The following is a 21,658-nucleotide window of genomic DNA, read 5'->3' on the forward strand; positions in this document are numbered from 1 at the left end:
CAAAAGCAGTTTCGGAAAAAATGAGTTTTGACAAGGAAAAAAAAAAAGAAAATTGCCCTCAAACATACAAATATGCATATTTTATTAATATTTCAACATATACGGCAAAGTTTTTTTGAAAATTAAATGTTGTTACAAATAGGGTTGATTGTTACAAATAGGGGTAATACATCCATATACCTATGGGATTCGTATGTTGTTGACTTTGAAATTAAGATGAAGATAGTAATAATCACTATTCAGTTTAATGTCAAAATTTGCGATGAAATACTTAGATAAGCTATCTCATTAGGAGGTCTATTATTTTCTCTGATAATAAATAAACCACTTCGATTGGATTGCAATTATCTTTAAGTCGATGTTGACAACTTTTTTGCCACTATCGTCATGCATAAAAATAACCCCTTTATGACTTCCCGTTTACTTCTCGAATAAAAAGTTTCCTATTTCTGGAAAGTTTCAAGTTTTCTGGAGTTGTGCTACTGTTTCCAAACCCGACACCCCAGATTCGCAAAACCTTATCCGACAAGAAAAATTAATCCTTTCACCAACTCGGTGCGGTTTTTAAACTCCATTCGCACCTTCCACAGTAGGCATACTCTGTATAATTTCTTTTCCGACATACGTTAGGAAGACGACGAAGCGAACAGATTAGTTCAACAAACACAAAATAACAATGCAAATATTACCAAAATTAACACTTTTCTTCAAAGCTGAAATGAGGCTAGCTTTGACAGCGCAGGTATCAGACATCGGCAATTATTTAGTCACTTGGAATGCAAGGTGTTTCAATTTTGCAATTTTGAAAGAAGAACAACAGGTAAGCAATTATTAGTGATAACTAACTAAGACACATGAATTTGTTTAGGTAAATTAAGTGCTACAATAGAATACTAACCGATCAGCGGGAGATAAAAACACTTGTTAAAAGCATTGGATAAAAATACGAACATTTCGGTTTCAGTCCTTCTTCAGCACTAAAAGACGTTGGAGTAACGTGGAAATATAAGTGTGGAGAACAACCAGCTATGTAACAGAAAGATGGCACACATTGAATTGAACATTCATTCCAGTTGGTGCTAGTGTACTCAGTTTAAAAGATGTGGCTGTTCAAGTTTGTGACGGTACGGATAGAGTGGTTTGTGGCAATGATTGCACTAACTGCCATGATATCAGACCGGTCACAGCGCGAAGATGTTCGCCAATGCTGCGTCTGGACGACGTATTGTATCGCCGATATACAGCATGCTACAGCGTTTGCATTTAATACAATAAACAATATTGGCCGACACGCCGGAAACATTAAGTCTTCCTCGAGGGCCCTGAATAAAACTAATTGTAAAAATGTGAGGGCAGGTGCTGCACACCTGACGGCGACATGATAATGCGCCAGCTGTACGGCTGCGACTGGGTAAATAGTAACAAAAGTGCCGGTCCATTAGATTGGAATCACGTCGAATGCCTTGATAGGGTGGGTTGCAGAAAAATATGACGGGTGTTGGAGGATTTAGTTAAACTAGAAAACCTCGAAAACGATTTTATAAATACTGTTGTTAAAAGGGTGACAAGTTAACCTCAGAGGAATGCGATCGCATTGGGAAGAGGTGGTTGACACCAATGCTTCCTCTTGTGTTGGTGGTTTGACGAGCTGCTTGGCTTTGTCAACTACTATAGAGCAAGGATAAACCCATACAGTGAACTAAGTACTACATAACTGTTGCTCAAAGTCCCTTTGATCGGAGCAAATACAGCGAGCGCGTAGAAATTGTGAAAAAGGGATGGATGCCTTGCAGTGTCGGGGTGAGACGGATTGAATAAAACGTGCGCATGGGAGTAAGTAGATCTACAGTGTATAGATGTAGACAACGGCAGGACAAAATAAATACGTTGAGATTATGTTGCGACTATAAGATGGATGGTTTGAGAATGACACATCTTCCGTCCTTTGTTCAAGCTCTCCATGCGTCATGGGTTCAGAGACTAGTACAAAACAGAGATTCAACTTGGTCTAAAATGTTTGAAGCATGTTGGGGAGATATTAGTCCGACTACTCTCATTTGTTTTTCCGCCGAGCAAATTAGAGATTTTGCGAGAAAGAAATTTTCTTGTCATAATTTTTGGTATGCTGTTCAGCTGTATAATTGGTCTGAAACCCTCTGCGAGAAAAGCCTTCTTCCTCCCTCACGTCAATGTATTTGGTTTAATCCCGTTGTGAGGGTTTATAATACGAGTATATTTTATATGGAGTGGTATCGGAAAAGTATATCTTTCCGATTTGTCAGACGAGAATAATGATTTTTTTATCATACGATGTATCGTGTAATAGATACAACTTTACTCCCTACCGACTTAAGTATTATGGTCTGATTCGGGCTATCCCAAAGTCTTGGCTGAGGATAACACGTCAACCCGTTACTCAGTCAATACGGCAATCAACTAATGATTTCTTGTCAAAAGCCACATGCAAAAGGAGTTATGAAATAATACTTGAACTCTTCATGAACGAACATTTGAAACCTTTGAAATGTAAACGAAAGCGGGAACTTCTTTTTGGGGCTTTTGATTTTCAATTTTATGCTTTTTACCATTTCGCATTGTACACGATTGTGCATTACGTAATTTTCAATATAGGATAATCAGTAGAATACTTATAACAAATAAATACTCGAAAACTAGATGGAATAACTGATTCTGATAAATGCTCGTTTTGTGGAATTTATGAGGAGAGCCTCTTACATTTATTAGCTTTAAAGAGCAAATGTAATATTAACATAGAGTTGTCACCTTTTGACGTGCTCTTTTGAGTGTTGAAAGCTTTAAAATACTGCGTATTGTTGATTAAAAAAATTATTTGCAATTGTAGGTCAAAACGAAAAATACCCTCACTTGATGGGCTAACATCTTTTTTCAGTATTGTACGAAAAGCGGACACTTGCCAAGCAAAAGTGATGGGAAAGGACACTCATTACAAATACTGGTAAATATTTAAAGATCTTGTGTAATGTTAATACCGATGTAATTATTTTCATTCAATGTAATTAATTTTGTCTTTTGGGGACAATAAAATGGATTAGAAAAACAAAGAAAAGAGACGTGACCACAAAACGGTTTTTAGCAAATGTGTATTTAGCCAATCTGAAATGACAAAGACTAAGTTTCAAGTTTTTTGAAAGACGGCATAGTACGGCGCGCCAAATGTTTCAAAAATATTTATCGATTCAGTGCAAAAATAAACTGTCTTTCTCGATTGAAATAAAAATTCGGTGTCATTAGGAAGGAAATAAGTAAGACAAGTATAATTAAAAAACAAAAGACAGAAATGTCATTTAATACTTCATTTTAACCTGAGAAAAAATCTTTAAAGCGTAATTAGGAAATAAACAATTTTCAACGATTTCAAAAATTTATACATCCATACTTATCTACGTGTATATTTCGCGTAGAAGGTGCAATGAGTGCTGATTTTACAAAAAAAGTAAAATATGTTATACAGTGGTACGTCCACAAAATTCACAAGAAAATCACTAAAAACCGCTACTACCACACGGAAAAAATATTACAAAAAATAAAACTGTGAACCACATACAGAAAATCATCATAAAAGAATCAGACAAAAAAAAGAATGCGTTCCTAAGAAAATTAAAAAGCACTACGTCTCATAATAAACGTATTATAGATAATCAAAAAGATAATATGAACCTCCAGCGGCTTTGACAGTAAAGAGAGAAAATCAGAGAAAATTCGGCAGTGATGGCTCTAGACAAAAGTATACATCATTTACAAAAAAATACAATAAAATAAAATAAAAATAAAAAAATAAAAAATGCCATGAACACAGCACATACAAAACGCGTGGGCCTGTGGGAAAAAATGAGCACTCGCCACAGCAAAAAAAAACCGCGCGAAATTACAACTAATTTATTCGAAAAACTCATGGTTCACGTTTCCTTCTATCGATGAATCCCCAAAAGCTGGGAATTTGATCACCACCTATTCAAATGTTTGACGAAATATTAATTGAGCATTTCAGTGATATCTTTGATATCTTGATACCTAGCTCTCTTTGGCTGGGCCCTGCCACGCAGAGCTACTTGAAACCGTACTTGATGAAGTGAAGTGGGCAATATCACCTAAAGAACGTCCAGGTTAACAGTGAGTAGTTCAGAGAGTCAAGTTAACTGAGCTAATTTCAGGCAGTCCACAGGTCACATCACGAGCGAGACGTACAACCCATGACCCTTTATAGCAACACTGCGAACATATGGATGCCTTAGGCGCGGTATGGCAAGGAACCCACTGCAGGCCTTCCACCGAGCCGCTCTGTCTTCGCCGTTACATGATTTCTACCACAGAGAAATATAGACAGAGTCGCAACGGGTATTGTTTAAGGCGTGAAGCGGTTACGTAACCCATCCATGTTCGCCTCGCCTCAGGTTGCTCTCGCCTCTCTTTTCCGAAGAGTGCCGACCATGCATCCTTCGGTAATTTTCGGATTTGCGCCAATTGTTAAGCGAAAGTATGTTCGGCAAAGTTTGTGTTGTTGTTGTCATGTGGTGCTGAGCAGAATTGACGTACTGGCAAAAACGGGAGTGTTTTGAGCTTCAGGAAAGTGAGTTTTACCATTTTAAAAATTCCTCTCATATTTTTATGAATATATAATTAGCGTGTTTGAACCAAATTTGAAAGTCTTTTATCGATACTGTCTGGTTTTACTCAATGGTTTACGGTCAGTCATACCGTCTTTTACACGTGCGTCAAGGAAGGACATGTTTATAAAACTGCTGGCGTGTTATGTTTTGATTGGCGTGAAGCAGTGTTTCCGGCCTGAGAGCTCACAAAGTAACTATGGTTGCTACGCGACTGGCAGAACGATGCCATCTCATCGTATTTTTCACATAATCTTGTGCAAATTATCAACCACAAACAAAGCGTCCAAAAAATTTAACACCATTGAAGTTCATTTTAATATGAAAAGCCAATAGTCTACCGAGACGACCATGGAACAAAACGCATGCAAGCGACTCTGCCTATGTTTCCCTGTGTTTCTACACAGTTTATATGTGTGGTTCGATACATCGGGTTCCAGTACAGGCCCAGCCAAAGAGAGCTAGGTTTCAAGTAGCCCTACGAGTATGGCGAGAGTGTCCGGCTTTGGCTACGCTGCCTCCCACCTCCGAGGTGGGAGGCAGCGTAGCCAAAGCCGGACACTCTTGTAACCTCCACAAATGTAATAATCTCCACAAATGTAATATCAACCACAATTGTAACCAGATATGAACTGAATATGCTCACGTGTTTAAAAACAGGTTCATTAATAGTAGTACACTTCACAGAACAATAAAATATATGTTATCACTATATGTAGCAGGTTTTTTTCAACATCGCACAGTACTCTCAGAGTTTAATCACTAATTACAAAACTTTATTTAATATGCAAATGAGCTGTTAGTTAACTTGATACTGCTCAATGCTTCATGGGACAATTAGACATCCATCAGATCAACATTTGTAGCACGTTTTATTTAATTTGATGCTGTAATTTTAGAGTGATGTTACTATAGAAAGTTCATTAAATATGCAAATAAACCCTAAATTAACTTGACACTGTTCAATGATTCATAGAACAATTAAACATTTATCAAATCAATATCTGTAGCACGTTTCACAAAATTTGGTACCGTAATTTCAGAGTTATATACCTAATTGAAAAGTTTATTAAATATGCAAATGAACCCTTAATTATCTTTACATTACTTAGTGCTTTAAAACATAGTTATATATCTGTCGGATCAGTATATGCAGCAGTTATTATCACATTTGATGCAGTTATTTCGGAGTAATACGACTAATTATAAAACTTCATGAAATATGCAAATGAGCTAATTATAAACTTGACACTGCTCAATGCTTCTCAGTACAATTGGATATTTATCAGATCAACATCTGTAGCAAGTTTCATCAAATTTAATGCTGTAATTTCGGAGTAATATCACTAATTACAAAGTTCATTAAATATGCAAATGAACCCTTAATTAACTTAACACAACTAAATGCTCTACACCATCATTAGATATCTGTCGGATCAGTATCTGCAGCAGATTTCATCACATTTGGTTAAGTTATTTTGGAGTTATATCACTAATTACAAAATTTTGTACTGTATTGATATATGTCTACACTGTCATTACCGTCTCCATAGGGAAACCGGAAAAAACGATATTGCATAACTTCATTAATATGCAAGCCGTACAAACCAAATTCTAATCAGTTCTTGCAAGTAGCATATGGTACCTGTGTACTAAATCTGACTTGAATCCGTTTAGGCGTTTTTGAGTTATCGTGTAAACTGACAGACAGACAGACAGACACATACACACACACTAACATACACACACACACGGACAGACGGACATACATCGCTATGATATTAGCCCACTTGTTTACACACGTGAGCTAAAAAGTGATGGCAAAATTCACGACAATAGTTAGTTTCCACAATTTCAGTCCTCTCGTCGAAATCACGAAGTGATATCTTGTGGGAATAGATCAATCTCAATAAATATTGGTAAGTCCACTTATCGTTTGAAAACCAGCACCACTCACTAGTATACGACGTAACCTGAGGTCGAACAGACTTGTTTAGATAACACCTGTTTGCGACAAAAGGAAAAAAAATGAATATTATTATCAATGGAACCTTCTTGCGCCGATTAAAGTTTTCTTTACCTTTGTTTTCTTCGATCTTCATATTATTGAGTTGCAATTTAAAGAATTAAAGATAGTGTCGTAGGCATTCATCGGAGTCTTCACCATGATTTGAGATCACCACATTATCGTGAAGAATATCTTTCATAAAATCAGTATACTCAGGATCACAATTGAGTGAAAACACTTTATACACAATTTGAGTTGATGATCTAATCCACTTTTAAATTAAAAATAAGTTCTGACAGTTTAGGCTATGCGAATATGACACCTATATATTACATATACATAGCAGTGGGCCAGGGAGAATTTTTGACTTGACACAAAGCCTGTTACCTTAATGAGTCATGTTACCCATGGCAACGACCTATTTCAACTCCTACATTTGTCATACCAACGACAGGTCACCTCTACAATTAAAATGTTGTGGCATAGTCTGCAATTACGTGAAATATTGAGTGAAAACGTCGTTCCCGCACGTCCACCCCGTATACGTACAGGAAGACCGTGAAAACACCGAATTTTCATCGTGTTTGCCAGAAAGTTCATTTTCCTTAGCAAAATAGCTACCGCCTTTACCCTAACGGTAGAAAGAATCCGTTTTATGGTTTAAGGATGTAAACGGGCCTAGCAACAACATTCGATTGAGCTTTAAATCACTTTATGAGAGACACTTCTGTTGGCGATCCATCTGCAAACGATTGCAGGACACACCGACATGCATCTGCAATGGCAGATGTTCGCCGAGAACCAGACATACAGGACTTCCTTGGCAGTTCGAATTTTCAAAGTCGTATTTCACATCTAAAAGTACGAGCTGTCACTCGCTCTCGAACTCCTGAAAAGGTGACTTGAGTCTTCTTGACAATCTCATTCAATAAGTAAATAATAAAGTCTACTGAACCGACAACTGTGCAATTACGCCACATGAGAATTATCACAGCATAAATAACTTCCCTTCTTATTGTTTAGCCCCACTGTTACTTTGTGTTTCAACGGCACAGTCATTAAAGGGGTCAAATATCCCCCTTAAATGAACAATCTTTAAAAATCTATTCGCTCAATCAGTATTTTTGTTTGATCTATGCTTAATGTATGGCATACGTGCACGAGTGCAATATACTCGTACTGTGAATGCGTTCAAAGCGAAAGTAAATAAGTCTTGAAGTTTTATACTACCTGAGATACGTGACAGATCAGAAGCGAGCACTGAAGTTTTATCCTACCTGAGATACGTGACAGATCAGAAGACAGCACTGAAGTATTATCCTACCTGAGATACGTTACAGATCAGAAGCGAGCACTGAAGTTTTATCCTACCTGAGATACGTGACAGATCAGAAGCGAGCACTGAAGTTTTATCCTACCTGAGATACGGGACAGATCAGAAGCGAGCACTGAAGTTTTATACTACCTGAGATACGTGACAGATCAGAAGCGAGCACTGAAGTTTTATCCTACCTGAGAAACGTGACAGATCAGAAGCGAGCACTGAAGTTTTATACTACCTGAGATACGTGACAGATCAGAAGCGAGCACTGAAGTTTTATACTACCTGATATACGTGACAGATCAGAAGCGAGCACGCAAAAAGAGCGTCAACCCTTCCTGACCCAATCTTCTCAAATATCCTCATCTTTGAATACGTTCCTGTCTTCGGATAGGCAAATGCAATGAAAAGACAATGCAGAGAACGTTCTACAGACGTTCTACAGAACGAGGAGTTTATTACACTGAAAAATGTAGAAGGTTGGTTATTAACCAATTATTGACACTGCTTTACTGCAGTTTGTGCATAGAGCTTTATACATGTCATGGGGCAAGCTTGTACATACCAGTATACTTCAAACCCGCTTAATAAATACACATGATTTACAGCTCACAGGTTTGCCCGTCATGTGGACTTTGTACAAGATGTATCATGCATCACCTTTGATAAAACAGGTACGATACCATGAATTGACATGAACCATAAAGAAGAGGCATTGATTTTTTAATCGTAAACGACTTGGCGGTATCATTCACAACTATGCACTGAGAAACAGCTTGATATTCATTTCACTTCAACGTACGTTATTATTTACATAGTAAATGTCCTTGTTAGATAGCAATAACACTATTATGTAGTTGTTTATATTCCTTGTCCTAATTTCTAGACAGCTTATGGAAACACAATAGATTTTTTCCTTACCAGTGTTTTGTTTCTTCTATGTTTATTTTCCCCCTTATGCAAACACATAACAGCAGGACATGCTGCAAGAAGGACAGACAATGTGAGTAGTAAGGTGTATCTAGATTTTAAATCAACATAGTCGGATTTTCCTTGCTCCAAAGTTGTGTTTACACATGACCACCACCTTACTTCAAGCCACAGCTGCATTTATGATAGAAGTAATACTTTCTTTAGATGGTTGTTGGAAAATCTTCCGAAACCGTCTAAAATATTTTTTCTATAACAGCCCTGTGACATTGCCTCTTCACTTCAAATAGTTTTTGATTTTGAACCCACATCCTCGAATGTCCCCTAACACAATGGGTTGCAGTTTTCTCATTAGATTATTCCATGATTTCCATGCTAGGTATCTATTTCAAGCGCGTGTTTTACTTAAGGGAGTGCCATTTACCATGTTTATGACAACTACATCACCTTGCATATATAAGGTCATTCATTGGATCCCCCAGCTTGACAAAGAAGGCGGTGATAGCAAGACTATTTAACAGATTTGTGCAATGAATTGCCGCTATCATATAGCTCACTTGTAAACAAATATTAGCTCGTCTGTCAGCGACGGAGAACTTATCAGATAGATTCATCGCCTGTCATCATCCGACGGTCCGTCTTTTGTCCTTCTGTCGTCTGTTAAAGGTATACCTGTATACCTGTAATCTAAGTATGCCCATTTATGCTCAAATGTGCATTCCATGATATTCAAAATGTCCAAGTGAGGGCGCTGTTTTTAAAAAGCGGCCACCCGCATAAATCTGTGATTGGTTAGATTTTCTCTTTCCATGGTAACTGTGGCAAATTGGAACAGTGAACGTATACCTTTAACACTTGGCTTGTTCTCTGAAAGCGCTTTTCCTAATAGTTGGTAGCTTGGTATGGATGTTTTTTATTTGTGACACCAGTCAGGGTTTTCAAATTTTCGCTAGCTAGCTTATGATATTTCAGTAATTAAAATATTTAAAATTTCAAAAAATGACATTAAAATAGCAAGCTTACCTTTAGATTTTAACAGATTCATGAATGATGGATGATTATAATATATCCTTTGTTCAAGGTGTTTCTTTGGCCATTCGTTTTTCAATATATTTGGAATAAGTAGAACTGAAACCAAATTATTTTTGGCTCCTGAAAGGTACCCACCAGGCAAAAATATTAGTACTACACTGAGTGCCTTCACAACAGTTGTACATTATTTTAAAACTTGTCGGAAGAGAACAAATGAATATCGAGTTTTTGACTCGGTATTTGTTGTAGTGTATCCAGAACCTAGGTCAAGGTCGTGAAATAAAAGGAAAAGGGGAATCTGAGGGAAAAGAACCGTTGTGATCTGACTTCAGAATAAGTATGGTAACCATTACAGCAGTACATGTAATAGCAGGGTGAAAATAATTCTGGACCAGATATGAACTGAATATGCTCACGTGTTGTACAACAGGTTCATTAATAGTAGTACGCTTAACAGAACAATCAGATATTTGTTATAACACTGATGTAGCAGGTTTTATTAACTTCGCACAGTACTCTCAGAGTTTAATCACTGAATACAAAACTTTATTTAATATGCAAATGAGCTATTAATCAACTTGACACTACTCAATGCTTCATGGGACAATTAGATACCAATCAGATCAACATTTGTAGCATTTGTAGCATTTGTAGCATGTTTCATGAAATTTCGTGCAGTGTTTCTTGATATATGTCTACACTGTCATTACAGTCTCCATAGGGAAACCATTGTACGGAAAAAAAACCAATATTGCATAACTTCATTAATATGCAAGCCACACTGACCAAAATCTAATCAGTTCTTGCAAGTAGTGTATGGTACCTGTGTACCAAATCTGAGTTGAATCCGTCAGGCGTTTTTGAGTTATCGTGTAAACAGACAGACAGACAGACAGAACACGATTGGAACTATTTTGGGAAAATTGGATGAGAGTAATTATTAGGAAAATGTAACAAAATCGAAATTTTTACAGCTGAAATTTTACAAAATGATAGAATAGTGTAAAATGTTAAATATTGTTCTCATCGAACAAAACTACGAAAACACAACGATTATTTCATACCCGTTTCATCGGATTCATTTTCATGTAAAAAGTCCATTTTTGTGTAAATTTACTAAGGAAATGAGACAAAATGCTTAAACTTTCTCTAATTGACGACTTTTGAGTCAGAGCACTTTTGAAATGCCCCTGACTTTTTCGTGAATTTAAGGCATCATAAACATAAAATTGAGTCAGGGCACATTTTCAATGACCCTGACTGACTTAACTGTAAATGAATCAAAAAACGTAATTTTGATCGAGGAAAAGTGACAAACTGAGATTATTGCTAGTGTTTCAGTAATGAAGAAACTACAGACAAACTTACATATTTTCATTCAAATATGAATATTGTTCATAAGGTTTGAACAATATTGCATTAGATACTATCATGCACTGATTCTTACTCAAAACATTTCAACAACTTCGTAAATTTTGAATAAAATTTTAAAGATGGTAGGCAAATATGGTGTAATATTAGACAAATTTCTAAAATTCTTGAGAAATTTTGCCAATCCAATTATCCCAATTTAGTTCCAATCGTGTTACAGACAGACACACACACACACACTAACACACACACGGACAGACAGACAGACATCGCTATGACAATAGCCCACGTGTTCACACAAGTGAGCTAATAAAATCAACCACAAATGTAATAAAATAGTCAACCATAAATGTATAAACAAATTAACCATAAATGTAATAAAACTCAACCATAAATGTAATAAACTTGAACTTGCATATGTGATCATTTGTTTATCAATGCCCTGAGTAAATAATGACTTTAAAAAGACTAGTGTAATGTTATTGCATACTTTCCTGAAAGTAGGTTTCCTTTTCGAAACACATAATAGAATACTTTGAGAACGCTATCAGAAAACGGCGAGGTACTGATCAAACCGTCAGATAATGGCAGTGGAACAGCAGTTCTATACACTTACTGGTCACTTACTTACTTACTGGTCACTGATAATTACATAATAAGGAAGCGTCAAAATAACTCGTCAACCAGTTATACCACACAAAGTTTATGACAGATGACTCAGAACAAATAACAGAGAAATATAAAACCTTATGACAGAAACTTACGACACAAATCATGTTGACGAGAACATATATTTCAATCTAGTAAAAAACAATACGAACACTACCTTGAACACAGTAGAACAATAGAAATAATTAGACATCCTGGCATCCCTAGTGAAGGAACAAACTTCAAGTGGGACAACATAGAAATACAGACAATCTATTGATGTTTCCACACAATTTATCCACTGAAGACGAATTTGTGGCAATTGATTGAGAAAGTACGGCAATTTTCGAAAAAACGGCGTTAAAGGATCGTAGTGTTATATAATCTTCCCCACTCTGGAGTAGAGACTGCACTGACGTTCAGATGACAGCTGTGTCTAGCCATGACCAATCAATTCTGTACACAAAACAGGGAAACGTAAGATACACTTTCAAATATGCAAAACACACTAAACGCAAACAATTAAGATATGAATAATATGTGGAGTTGCTAATTCCTCAATTGCAACGACAAAATAGATTTATTACATTTATGGTTGACAAGTATTACATTTATGGGTGACTTTTTTATTACATTTATGGTTACCATTTATTACATTTGTGGTTGGTGTTTTTATTACATTTATGGTTGATTTTTGTTACATTTAAGGGCGATATTACATTTATGGGTGCATTTTATTACAGTTGTGGTTGATATGATTATTACATTTGTGGAGGTTACAACTCTCTCCATACTCGTAGGGCTAGGTTTCAAGATGTGAAAGTTATCACTGAAATGCTCAATTAATATTTCGTCAAACGTTGGAGTATGTGGTGATTGGATTCCCAGCTGTTGGGAATTCATCGATCGAAGGAAACCTGAACCATGAGTTTTTTTTAATAAATTAATAGTAATTTCGCGCGTGTGGGTTCTTTCTGTGGTTGGTGCTCGTTTGTTTTCTTTTCTCTTTTTTTTTTGCTGTGGCGAGTGCTCATTTGTTTTTTTCTTTTCACAGGCCAACACGTTTTTTGTATTTGCTGTGTCGATGGCATGTTTTATTTTTATTTTTATTTTATTTTTTGTATTATTTTTTTAGTAGATGATGTCCACTTTTGTCTAGAGCCATCACTGCCGAATTTTTTCTCTAATTTTCTCTGATTTTCTCTCTCTACTGTCAAAGCGGCTGGTGGTTCATATTATATTTTTGATTATCTATAATACGTTTTTTATGAGACGTACTGCTTTTTAATTTTCTTAAGTACATAAATAATTTTATGTATGCATGGCTTTTTTGTCTGATTCTTTTATAATGATTTTCTGTATGTGGTTCACATTTCAATTTTTTGTAATATTTTTTCAGAGTGGTAGTTGGGGTTTTTAGTGATTTTCTTGTGATTTTTGTGTACGTACCAATGTATAACATATTTTACTTTTTTTGTAAAATCAGCACTCATTGCACCTTTTACGCGAAGTATTATACGTGTATGTATGTCGATAAGTATGGATGTATGACTTTTTTAAATCGTTGAAAATTGTTTATTTCCTAATTACGCTTTAAAGAATATTCTCAAGTTAAAATGAAGTATTAAATGAAATTTCTATCTTTTGTTTATTAATTATACTTTTCTTACTTATTTCCTTCCGTAATGACACCGAATTTTATTTCAATCGAGAAAGACAGTTTATTTTTGCACTGAATCCATAAACATTTATGAAACATTTGGCGCGCCGTACTGTGGCCTACTGTTATGAAGTAAATGATTGATACTAGTGGAAAATATCATGAGGTGCAATGCATCAAAACAGGCACGGCTATCAAATGAGTACAAAAAGCAATGGCGAAGTTGTACTGATACAGAAAACATATTTCATAACATCTTCCGAAAATGAATAGTACTTGCTGCTTGTACAAGGCTAACCTGTAAAGACATAACTATAAATCTAAAAAATGTAACAACATCAAATTCACGCACCGTAAAAACAAGTGTAAACACTGCGATTGAAAAACTCTGCCGTAAAACTAAAAGACGAAAAGTTTAAACTTCTGTGTTTTCTGGTGCCCGCTTAATGAACACTTGGTGACATGACTTGATCCTGAATAATTCTATGTATCACAAAATCGACGTCTAGTCACGTGGGAGACCTTTGGTTGTATCCGACACTCTTGAGGAATGCAGATGAAATGATATCTAAACTACAAATGAAATAAAGAACAAACTGTCTATTAATGACTGCAAATCACAGTCGTACTGATACAGAAAACAGATTTCCGTAAATGAATACTCCTGGCTGCTTGTAAAAGTCGAACCTGACTCGACCAGGTAACACAATATAAAGACAGAAATGTAAATCTAAAAAATGTAACCACATTAAATTCACACAGCACAAAATTAAGTGTAAACAGTGCAATAGAAAAACTGTTGTGAAACTAAAATGGACGAAAAGTTTAAAAATCTGTGTTTTGTTATGTGGTGCCCGCTTAGTGAACAATTGGTGACATCATGACTTGATCCTGAATAATTCTATGTAGCATAAACATCAAGGTCTAGTCATGTGGGCAATCTTTCGTTGTATCCCACACTGTAGAGGAAAATATACATCTTAAAGAATAATTATGAAACGATCTCTTATATACCTACAATTATATTATAGCTTTTGTAAAAACCTGTGCATCTTGTAACGTCATACCCCCTGATTATTACTAAAATGTATCCGATATTACCGAGAAATATCCAATTATCCAGCATTGCGGCTCCTTAGCAAGCATAAAAATTCAAGGATTTTTAGGTACACGGATTTAAAAAGGAGGGACATTATGGGATAAAACATGTAATACATAAAACGATAAATCTTGATATTGGTGTACAATATCGATAATAATGCCTTACTGTATGTATTATTTTTGAGTCCTCAAGCATGCACAGAACTCAGTACACTTGCAAACTCCGAGATAATGCTGCGTTTGAAACATGACATATTATGTACGTCGGTGGCCATGTACACGTGGCAAGCGTGAAAAGCTCGTCGAACAAGCCATCAACGGGCCAATAAGGGCAGCTGTCATCAACTTTCATCGGTAGCATCCACGGAAATGACTCTGAGCCATTCAGTCTCAGTCAAAGGTCAGCTACGACCAACAATCATGGCGACCGTGGAGTCTCCGTTGATCGGCGTTGATCTAACATTTCAGCTACCTAGTTCTGATCCACCGACTGTAATCGGTGACAACTTTCATTCATTGTATGTGGTTTCACCTCTCGACATCGCGACACTGACCTTCCAATATTTGCCAACTGTACTTTTCAAGCGCCCGTGTACGTCTAGTTTTCCCGTTCGCCAAAATACCATAGCTCTTCTCAAGAAGCCATCGAAAATTAAATTTATCGCGCCATTAGCATTTGAATAACATTGTTGAACTCTGTTAAAGTTGTTCGCAATTAATGCTGTACTACGAGCGACATTTACTTATCGTATCAATCAGCTTATACGATGCAGATCGCTGCAACAGGTGTTGATGTCGATGCATGAACATTCCGTTTTCTGTATGCCTGGCATTTCACGTGTTGCATCTTTTTGAACGACATTATATGTAAAGTTAATGTTTCAAGTTCGATATAGACAGTAGGGATGCAATATCTCTCTCTTCATTTCCATTGAAAATGCATCGTTTTTTTATTTCCAAATCGAACCATGAACACAGTGAAGAGTGCAGTGTGGAGCGGTGTAAATGTAAACAGTATACAGATTCAGTGCTTATCATGCCGGACGATGCTCACTGGCTTCAAACTTGGTTTACATAGCCTTTTTATTCGTTTTCTATGTAACTGGCATTGCCAAAACTATAAAATCATAGCGATCATTTGAATTACGATTTCGTTAAAACTGTAAAGGGATATTAACAATGTACTGGACAGAACTACTTAGTTCAAATACTACCGACGCACGATCGACAGATTTGTCTATCGTATATAGGAGAGACGACGTTTTATACCTTTACAGTAACATTTCCTTCTTGGCTTTCTTGATCAGACATCAACTTCCATTTCCAGCAGACTGACGTTCGAGTTGTTTTCAAAGATAGTGAAATGGTCAGGTTTCACGTCGACAAACAGTCCCTGTAACGAATATAGTCATGGGATTTCATTAGTTCCGGACAACGCCTGACAAAGTGGGTATTTTGCGGGTTGCGACCTATGGTCTATAGTTTTTATGAATTTTGGGCAATATTGCATAGCAAAAGAATTGTTTAACAATGATGAGTCCCTTTCTGAATGTGTGCTTTTAGAAATATGGCATAAGCCTGTTAAATCATTGCTGCCATGTTATCACACATGTAGAATGTCTGTAACGTGGAAAAAATGAGCAAATCTAATTTGGTTAACTCCAAGTCCTAAACGAGCAAACACTTCATATATTTGGGACATAAAAATCCTGGATGAAAAAGAAATAGTGACGATGATGTCTTTCCCGCGAGCGGTTGAACGGCAATAACGATATTTTATAATCAGAACCTTGTACGCCACCAGCGGCAACCCCTTAAAACCTATCGTTGTTTCATAATCTGCAGTTGCTGCCTGTTGTTGCCCACGATTTTACACATGGCTGTTCGAGTAAAGTATCTGATACATTACGGAGCTTATAATATAAGAAATTGTATTTTAACTTGAGGCGATTGATGAACTATTATGGGCAAACTTTCGAAACAGCGTTAAAGGATCGTAGTGTTGTACGTATAGTCTCTCAACTCCGGATTACCTGGACAGATAGCTCTGCTTGGCAGGGCTGTGTGTTACCGGCTACAGGCCTCAAACCACATATGGCGAGTGGCCTATAATCACTAACACACTACGTGGCAGACTGCAGTGACACGCAGATTACGGCTGTCTCGCCGTGCCTGATCGGTTCTTTACAGAAGACAGCGAAACATCCCATTGTAAAATGCACACTACCAGAAATTATACACAAACAACCAAGATATGAACGATGTATAGGGTTCCTTTCCCGTTATTCCAGAAATTCGCACACAACGCTTGGCCTAGCTTCCACAGCTGCTGATATTACGTCCCCTTTGTTCAGTATGACTTTGTAATCTTTTTGTCGCAAAAATTGCCAAAATCCCGAACAATAGGCTTACAAGCCTATACTGAAATGAAAACATGGCCAACGATATACATTGTAAAATATGAAACTCCCCTATTAACATGCAGCTTTAGTAAAAGGAACATGAGAAATATTGTCTCGTTAACGAAAAATACGATGGTATCAACCGGGACTCGAACCCACAAGGCACGGCACCCAATCACCTAGCGCAGAGGACAACAGACAAACCGCTCGACTAAATCCCCAATCTCGAAAAAGATTGGTTCAATAACCGAGCTAAGCATGTTACAATTCTGACTGCGCCCTCTCCACTCGCCGTAGAGTTCGTGAAGCACTCACGCTAGCACACACGCTATCATGCATCTCACACAAATGCGAGAAAACTGAGTTTCATGGAAGTTTGACAGCCAAACGACCATACATTAACCAAGAGAAAATTTGTTGCAGCCCGCAACCCGCAAAATACCGCATTCGGTACAGTATCATGATTTTTCTGTATAGTTATTTGTTTGTATTTCTCTTCTCATATCTCTTCTCCTACCGGTCTGTCACATTATTTTCATCTGATTTGTCTATCTCTTTCTTCCTATCTGACCTGTATCTTTCTCCCATCATGTACCTATGGTATAGTATGTCTCTCAAGCTTTATCCACTTTAAATCAACAGCTTTCCATCTGCCTGCCAATGCTCGACCGTACCTCTCTCTCGCCGTCTGTTCGCCCTTTTAAAAAGAATCCGTGTGTATGACACTTACATCTTTACTTGACATGAGACGGTCTAATTGCTCTGTCAACTCCGAGGCCGTAGGGCGGAGCACTGGATCCCAATGCCAGCAACTGAGCATCAAGGTGTACCTATAGGAAGCCACAGATAGTGAGTTATGGACTATGATGTGAGACAAGTGTCGCTTTAATGTTAAGTAGATTTAATTTATATATAGATAAGTTCATCATTATTTTGTTCTGCAAAACGTCTTTGCATAGTTCTATTTCTAAAATGTGTTGAAATAGAAAGCAATAGCCTCACTTATAAAACACTGTGTACAAGTTCCGTAATAGTTTGCAATTGAATTCATCTTTGGTTGACTTACTGCTCAAGCATACAGATCTTAAAATCCGACAAATCAAATAAAGTTATCCCTTGGTACTCACAGTCTGTCTGTACAGTTATCTGGCTTGTCAAGTCTACGTCGATCTTCCACGATCAGCTTGATAACCATTTGCATTCCCACATTCTTAGGAGTATCTCCTAGTAACATGAATATGCACAAGTCAATCGTTTGTAATGGTATTGGACATAGATTTGCTAAACCATTCTGCACTTTGCTGACTTTATCAGCCACTGTATATGTAGATTTAACCAAGGTGTAATATCTATATCATATTTTGTCAGTTGCTTGCTATCATGCAAAACACAAAATTCGAAGTAGGCAGATCAATATAATTGTACCTTACCAATGCTTGCTATTTCCCAGAGGAGTACGCCAAAGGACCATCTGAAGTAAAGCAATATTTGTAAATTATGATTAAAAAGAAATCGATGTCACGGTAGAGAGTGGATAGCTCCCGTCTATCACCAATATGCAAATATTGCGAAGCGACATGTTTAATGCGGAAAGTTCAGCTCCAGAGAAGCCAACCAGCCGATTTTGAGAGGTAAATGTGACCAGATGTATTTTACCTCTTTGTTAGTCCGAGATGTAGTGAACAAAATTAAGAGGGCAAACTCCCGAAACAAGGGAACAAAAATGCCTCCCAGCACATTCACTTTTTACAGTCCCCCCTTAGCAAAAAAGATGAACTTCCATGCCCAACAGTGGGAAAATTGCCCCGGCGCAGCTTATGCAGAAAAATTATGAGCGCCGGCCAACTTGTATAAATCGGAAATCGCTCGCGAACATCTAATTTCACGGAGTTTTATTGTTGGTCTCTGAAGATTTTCTAATTTCGTCTGAATGACGTCATTCATCTGCTGTACTCAGTAGTAATTTCATTGACTATTGATGAACTTACATGTCACTCTTTGTGGTGAAATGACCACTAGAGAGAAACTCGGGAGGCATCCATTTCAATGGCAGAGGCCCCTGGTCTTCGGTCTATTCAAAATCCCAAAGAGAAAATAGTGTCGATTTCAAAAAGTGTTATACTATATAGTGATGACAATGTCTTTTATAGAGTCTGACGCATGTGTTTCATATGTGGCATGTAATAACGTTGAATGGTGACCTGATATAAGCAGAATAGCTCTATTTGGATCGAACGAGTATAATTATCTTTATTAATCAAAGGTTATGATGCTTTACTTACCCAGGGTACTTTGTAGTATTCGCCACATTCGTAAATGTCCCGACCCATGCCAAAGTCACCTATCTTGGCACAGTAGTCACCCGTGATGAGAATGTTGCGACATGCTAAGTCACGGTGAACGAACTGTAAGATTAACAAATTAAATGAAACACGGGATAAAACAAATTTCGTAACTTGTAAATCAAATTAATTTGCTTATACGGAGAGAGAGAGAGAGAGAGAGAGAGAGAGAGAGGGGGGGGGAGGCAGAGATGGAATAGTCTAGGACTGAGAGCTCTTGTGAATTTTTCAAATTTGAATATTTATTAATTTGCGATTTGAAAGACTCGTGATTTGTACACGTCTATTACATGTAAAAGGACTGTTAACACAATCGTCACTTGGATTCGCACCTTCAAATTTGCAATACCTTTTTTTTCAAAAACGAGAGAATATAGTAAGTTGTCAAGTTCGCGTCACCTGGTGATAACAATATCCTACAATCTTTTTTTTTTAACTTTTCGTTTAAGTATTTTCGCGGTCATAAGATGGTATGAATATTAAACGTATGTGTTTTAGCACCTTTTTCACTTCCATATACTGCATGGCCAAGGTCACATCCCTCGCAAACTTCAACAGCCGTCCTTCCTCAATAGCTGTGACCCTCATAGCGCCGTCCTGTTCCTGCAACCTTTTGATGTAATTCAACAAGTCGCCGTTGGCAGCGTACTCAACGACGATGTATTTCGGGTCTGTAAAATCACATATTGCATCGAGAAAAGAATAATTAATCGAACTTCACAAAAGGGGTTTATGAATTGCTTTTATAGCACTGGCGTAATTAAATATTACTGTAATGAGTGTATAGTATTAGGATTCTTACGTAAAACTTTTGAAAGCAAAAATAATAAGTTTTCACACAGACAAAAAAAGAACGGACTTGTAACGGGTATTGTTCAAGGCGTGAAGCGGTTACGTAACCCATCTATGTTCGCCTCGCCCCAGGTTGCTCTCGCCTCTCTTTTCCTAAGAGTGCCTACCATGCATCCTTCGGTAATTTTCGGATTTTTCCCCAATTGTTAAGCGGAAGTATGTTCGGCAAAGTTTGTGCTGTTGTTGTTGTGTGGTGCTTAGCGGCATTGGCGTGCTGACTAAAACGGGAGTGTTTTGAGCTTAAGGAAAGTGAGTTTTACCATTTTAAAAATTCCTCTCATATTTTTATGAATATATAATGAGTGTGTTTGAACCAAATTTGAAAGTCTTTTATCGATACTGTCTGGTTTACTCAACGGTTTACGGTCAGTCATACCGTCTTTTACACGTTCGTCAAGGAAGGACATGTTTATAAAACTTCTGGCGTGTTATGTTTTGATTGGCGTGAAGCAGTGTTTCTGCCCTGAGAGCTCAAAAAGTAACTATGGTTGCTACGCGACTGGCAGCACGATGCCATCTCGTCGTATTTTTCACATAATCTCGTGCAATTATCATCCACAAACAAAGTCTCCAAAAAGTTTAACACCTTTGAAGCTCATTTTAATATGAAAAGGCAATAGCCTACTGAGACGACCATGGAACAAAACGCATGCCGCGTTACCAGTCTGTCTATATTTGTCTGTGGTTTTCATCACAAGTTTGGACCGGCATCAACAACGATAACATTATGAACACAATAACTTTCTGTGAAAACAATTTATAAGATAATAAAAAAACGTACGATGACATAGAAAATGCACGAGCTTGTTTCTTCACTTAGCCCGGTCTCACTAATGATTTACAGCTTGATATATCCCTACTATGGCCAATTATATTTCCCAGAAGCAGAATCCTATCTAACCACGCCGATTATTATAAAAATTAAGTAACTTTCAAATACCACTTTCGTTCCGCAGACAGAACGCTAAAGGAGGGTTTAGTGACATGAGACCTACCTCCTGCTGTAACAAATCCAAAAAATTGAATGATATTCGGGTGTCCCTTCAGCTCAAACAGACACAGCACTTCATGACAAAAGTCTCGATACAACGTAGAGGTGCTCATACCTGTAAGTCATTGAAAATCAGGGGATTAATATCAGTATGACCGAAAGAAAATATATTTGAAATTTGAGTTATTAGTATATGACATAACATGTTGGTTCGGTTGAGAAGGTTCACATGACACGCTGTAAAAACACCTCGGCTATGACTATAGTTCGACTTTTTATGTGGGTTCCAATGAAATCGTTAAAAGTGCTATATCCTCATCTATAATAGAATATAGACCGCATTTAGTTAGCCAA

At 37.1% G+C, this 21,658-nt stretch overlaps 1 protein-coding gene and 1 long non-coding RNA gene across 3 annotated transcripts in view; both read right to left on the bottom strand.

Moving 5' to 3' along the window:
* The window catches only part of LOC139141146 (uncharacterized), a 164,196-nt gene that overhangs the window by 100,664 nt on the left and 41,874 nt on the right, over window positions 1-21,658 (bottom strand). Inside the window, exons 16-20 of one of the 2 annotated variants that reach the window (XM_070710753.1) lie at window positions 21,309-21,419; window positions 19,963-20,132; window positions 19,402-19,524; window positions 19,108-19,190; window positions 18,550-18,590 (exon numbers count right to left, since the gene is read on the bottom strand). The exons of the other annotated variant lie outside the window; for it this stretch is intronic. Of the exons in view, the coding sequence (XP_070566854.1) occupies window positions 18,550-18,590; window positions 19,108-19,190; window positions 19,402-19,524; window positions 19,963-20,132; window positions 21,309-21,419 (528 nt within the window). The remainder of the gene's footprint in view (window positions 1-18,549; window positions 18,591-19,107; window positions 19,191-19,401; window positions 19,525-19,962; window positions 20,133-21,308; window positions 21,420-21,658) is intronic. 2 annotated transcript variants of the gene reach the window in all.
* Window positions 3,107-18,333, bottom strand: LOC139141149 (uncharacterized). Its single transcript, XR_011554140.1, has 3 exons — window positions 18,247-18,333; window positions 17,850-17,949; window positions 3,107-16,110 (listed from the first exon to the last, which is right to left on the bottom strand). It is a non-coding gene; the product is annotated as an uncharacterized lncRNA (long non-coding RNA).

This window comes from Ptychodera flava, chromosome 9 (genome assembly GCF_041260155.1).
Source record: "Ptychodera flava strain L36383 chromosome 9, AS_Pfla_20210202, whole genome shotgun sequence".
NCBI lineage: Eukaryota > Metazoa > Hemichordata > Enteropneusta > Ptychoderidae > Ptychodera > Ptychodera flava.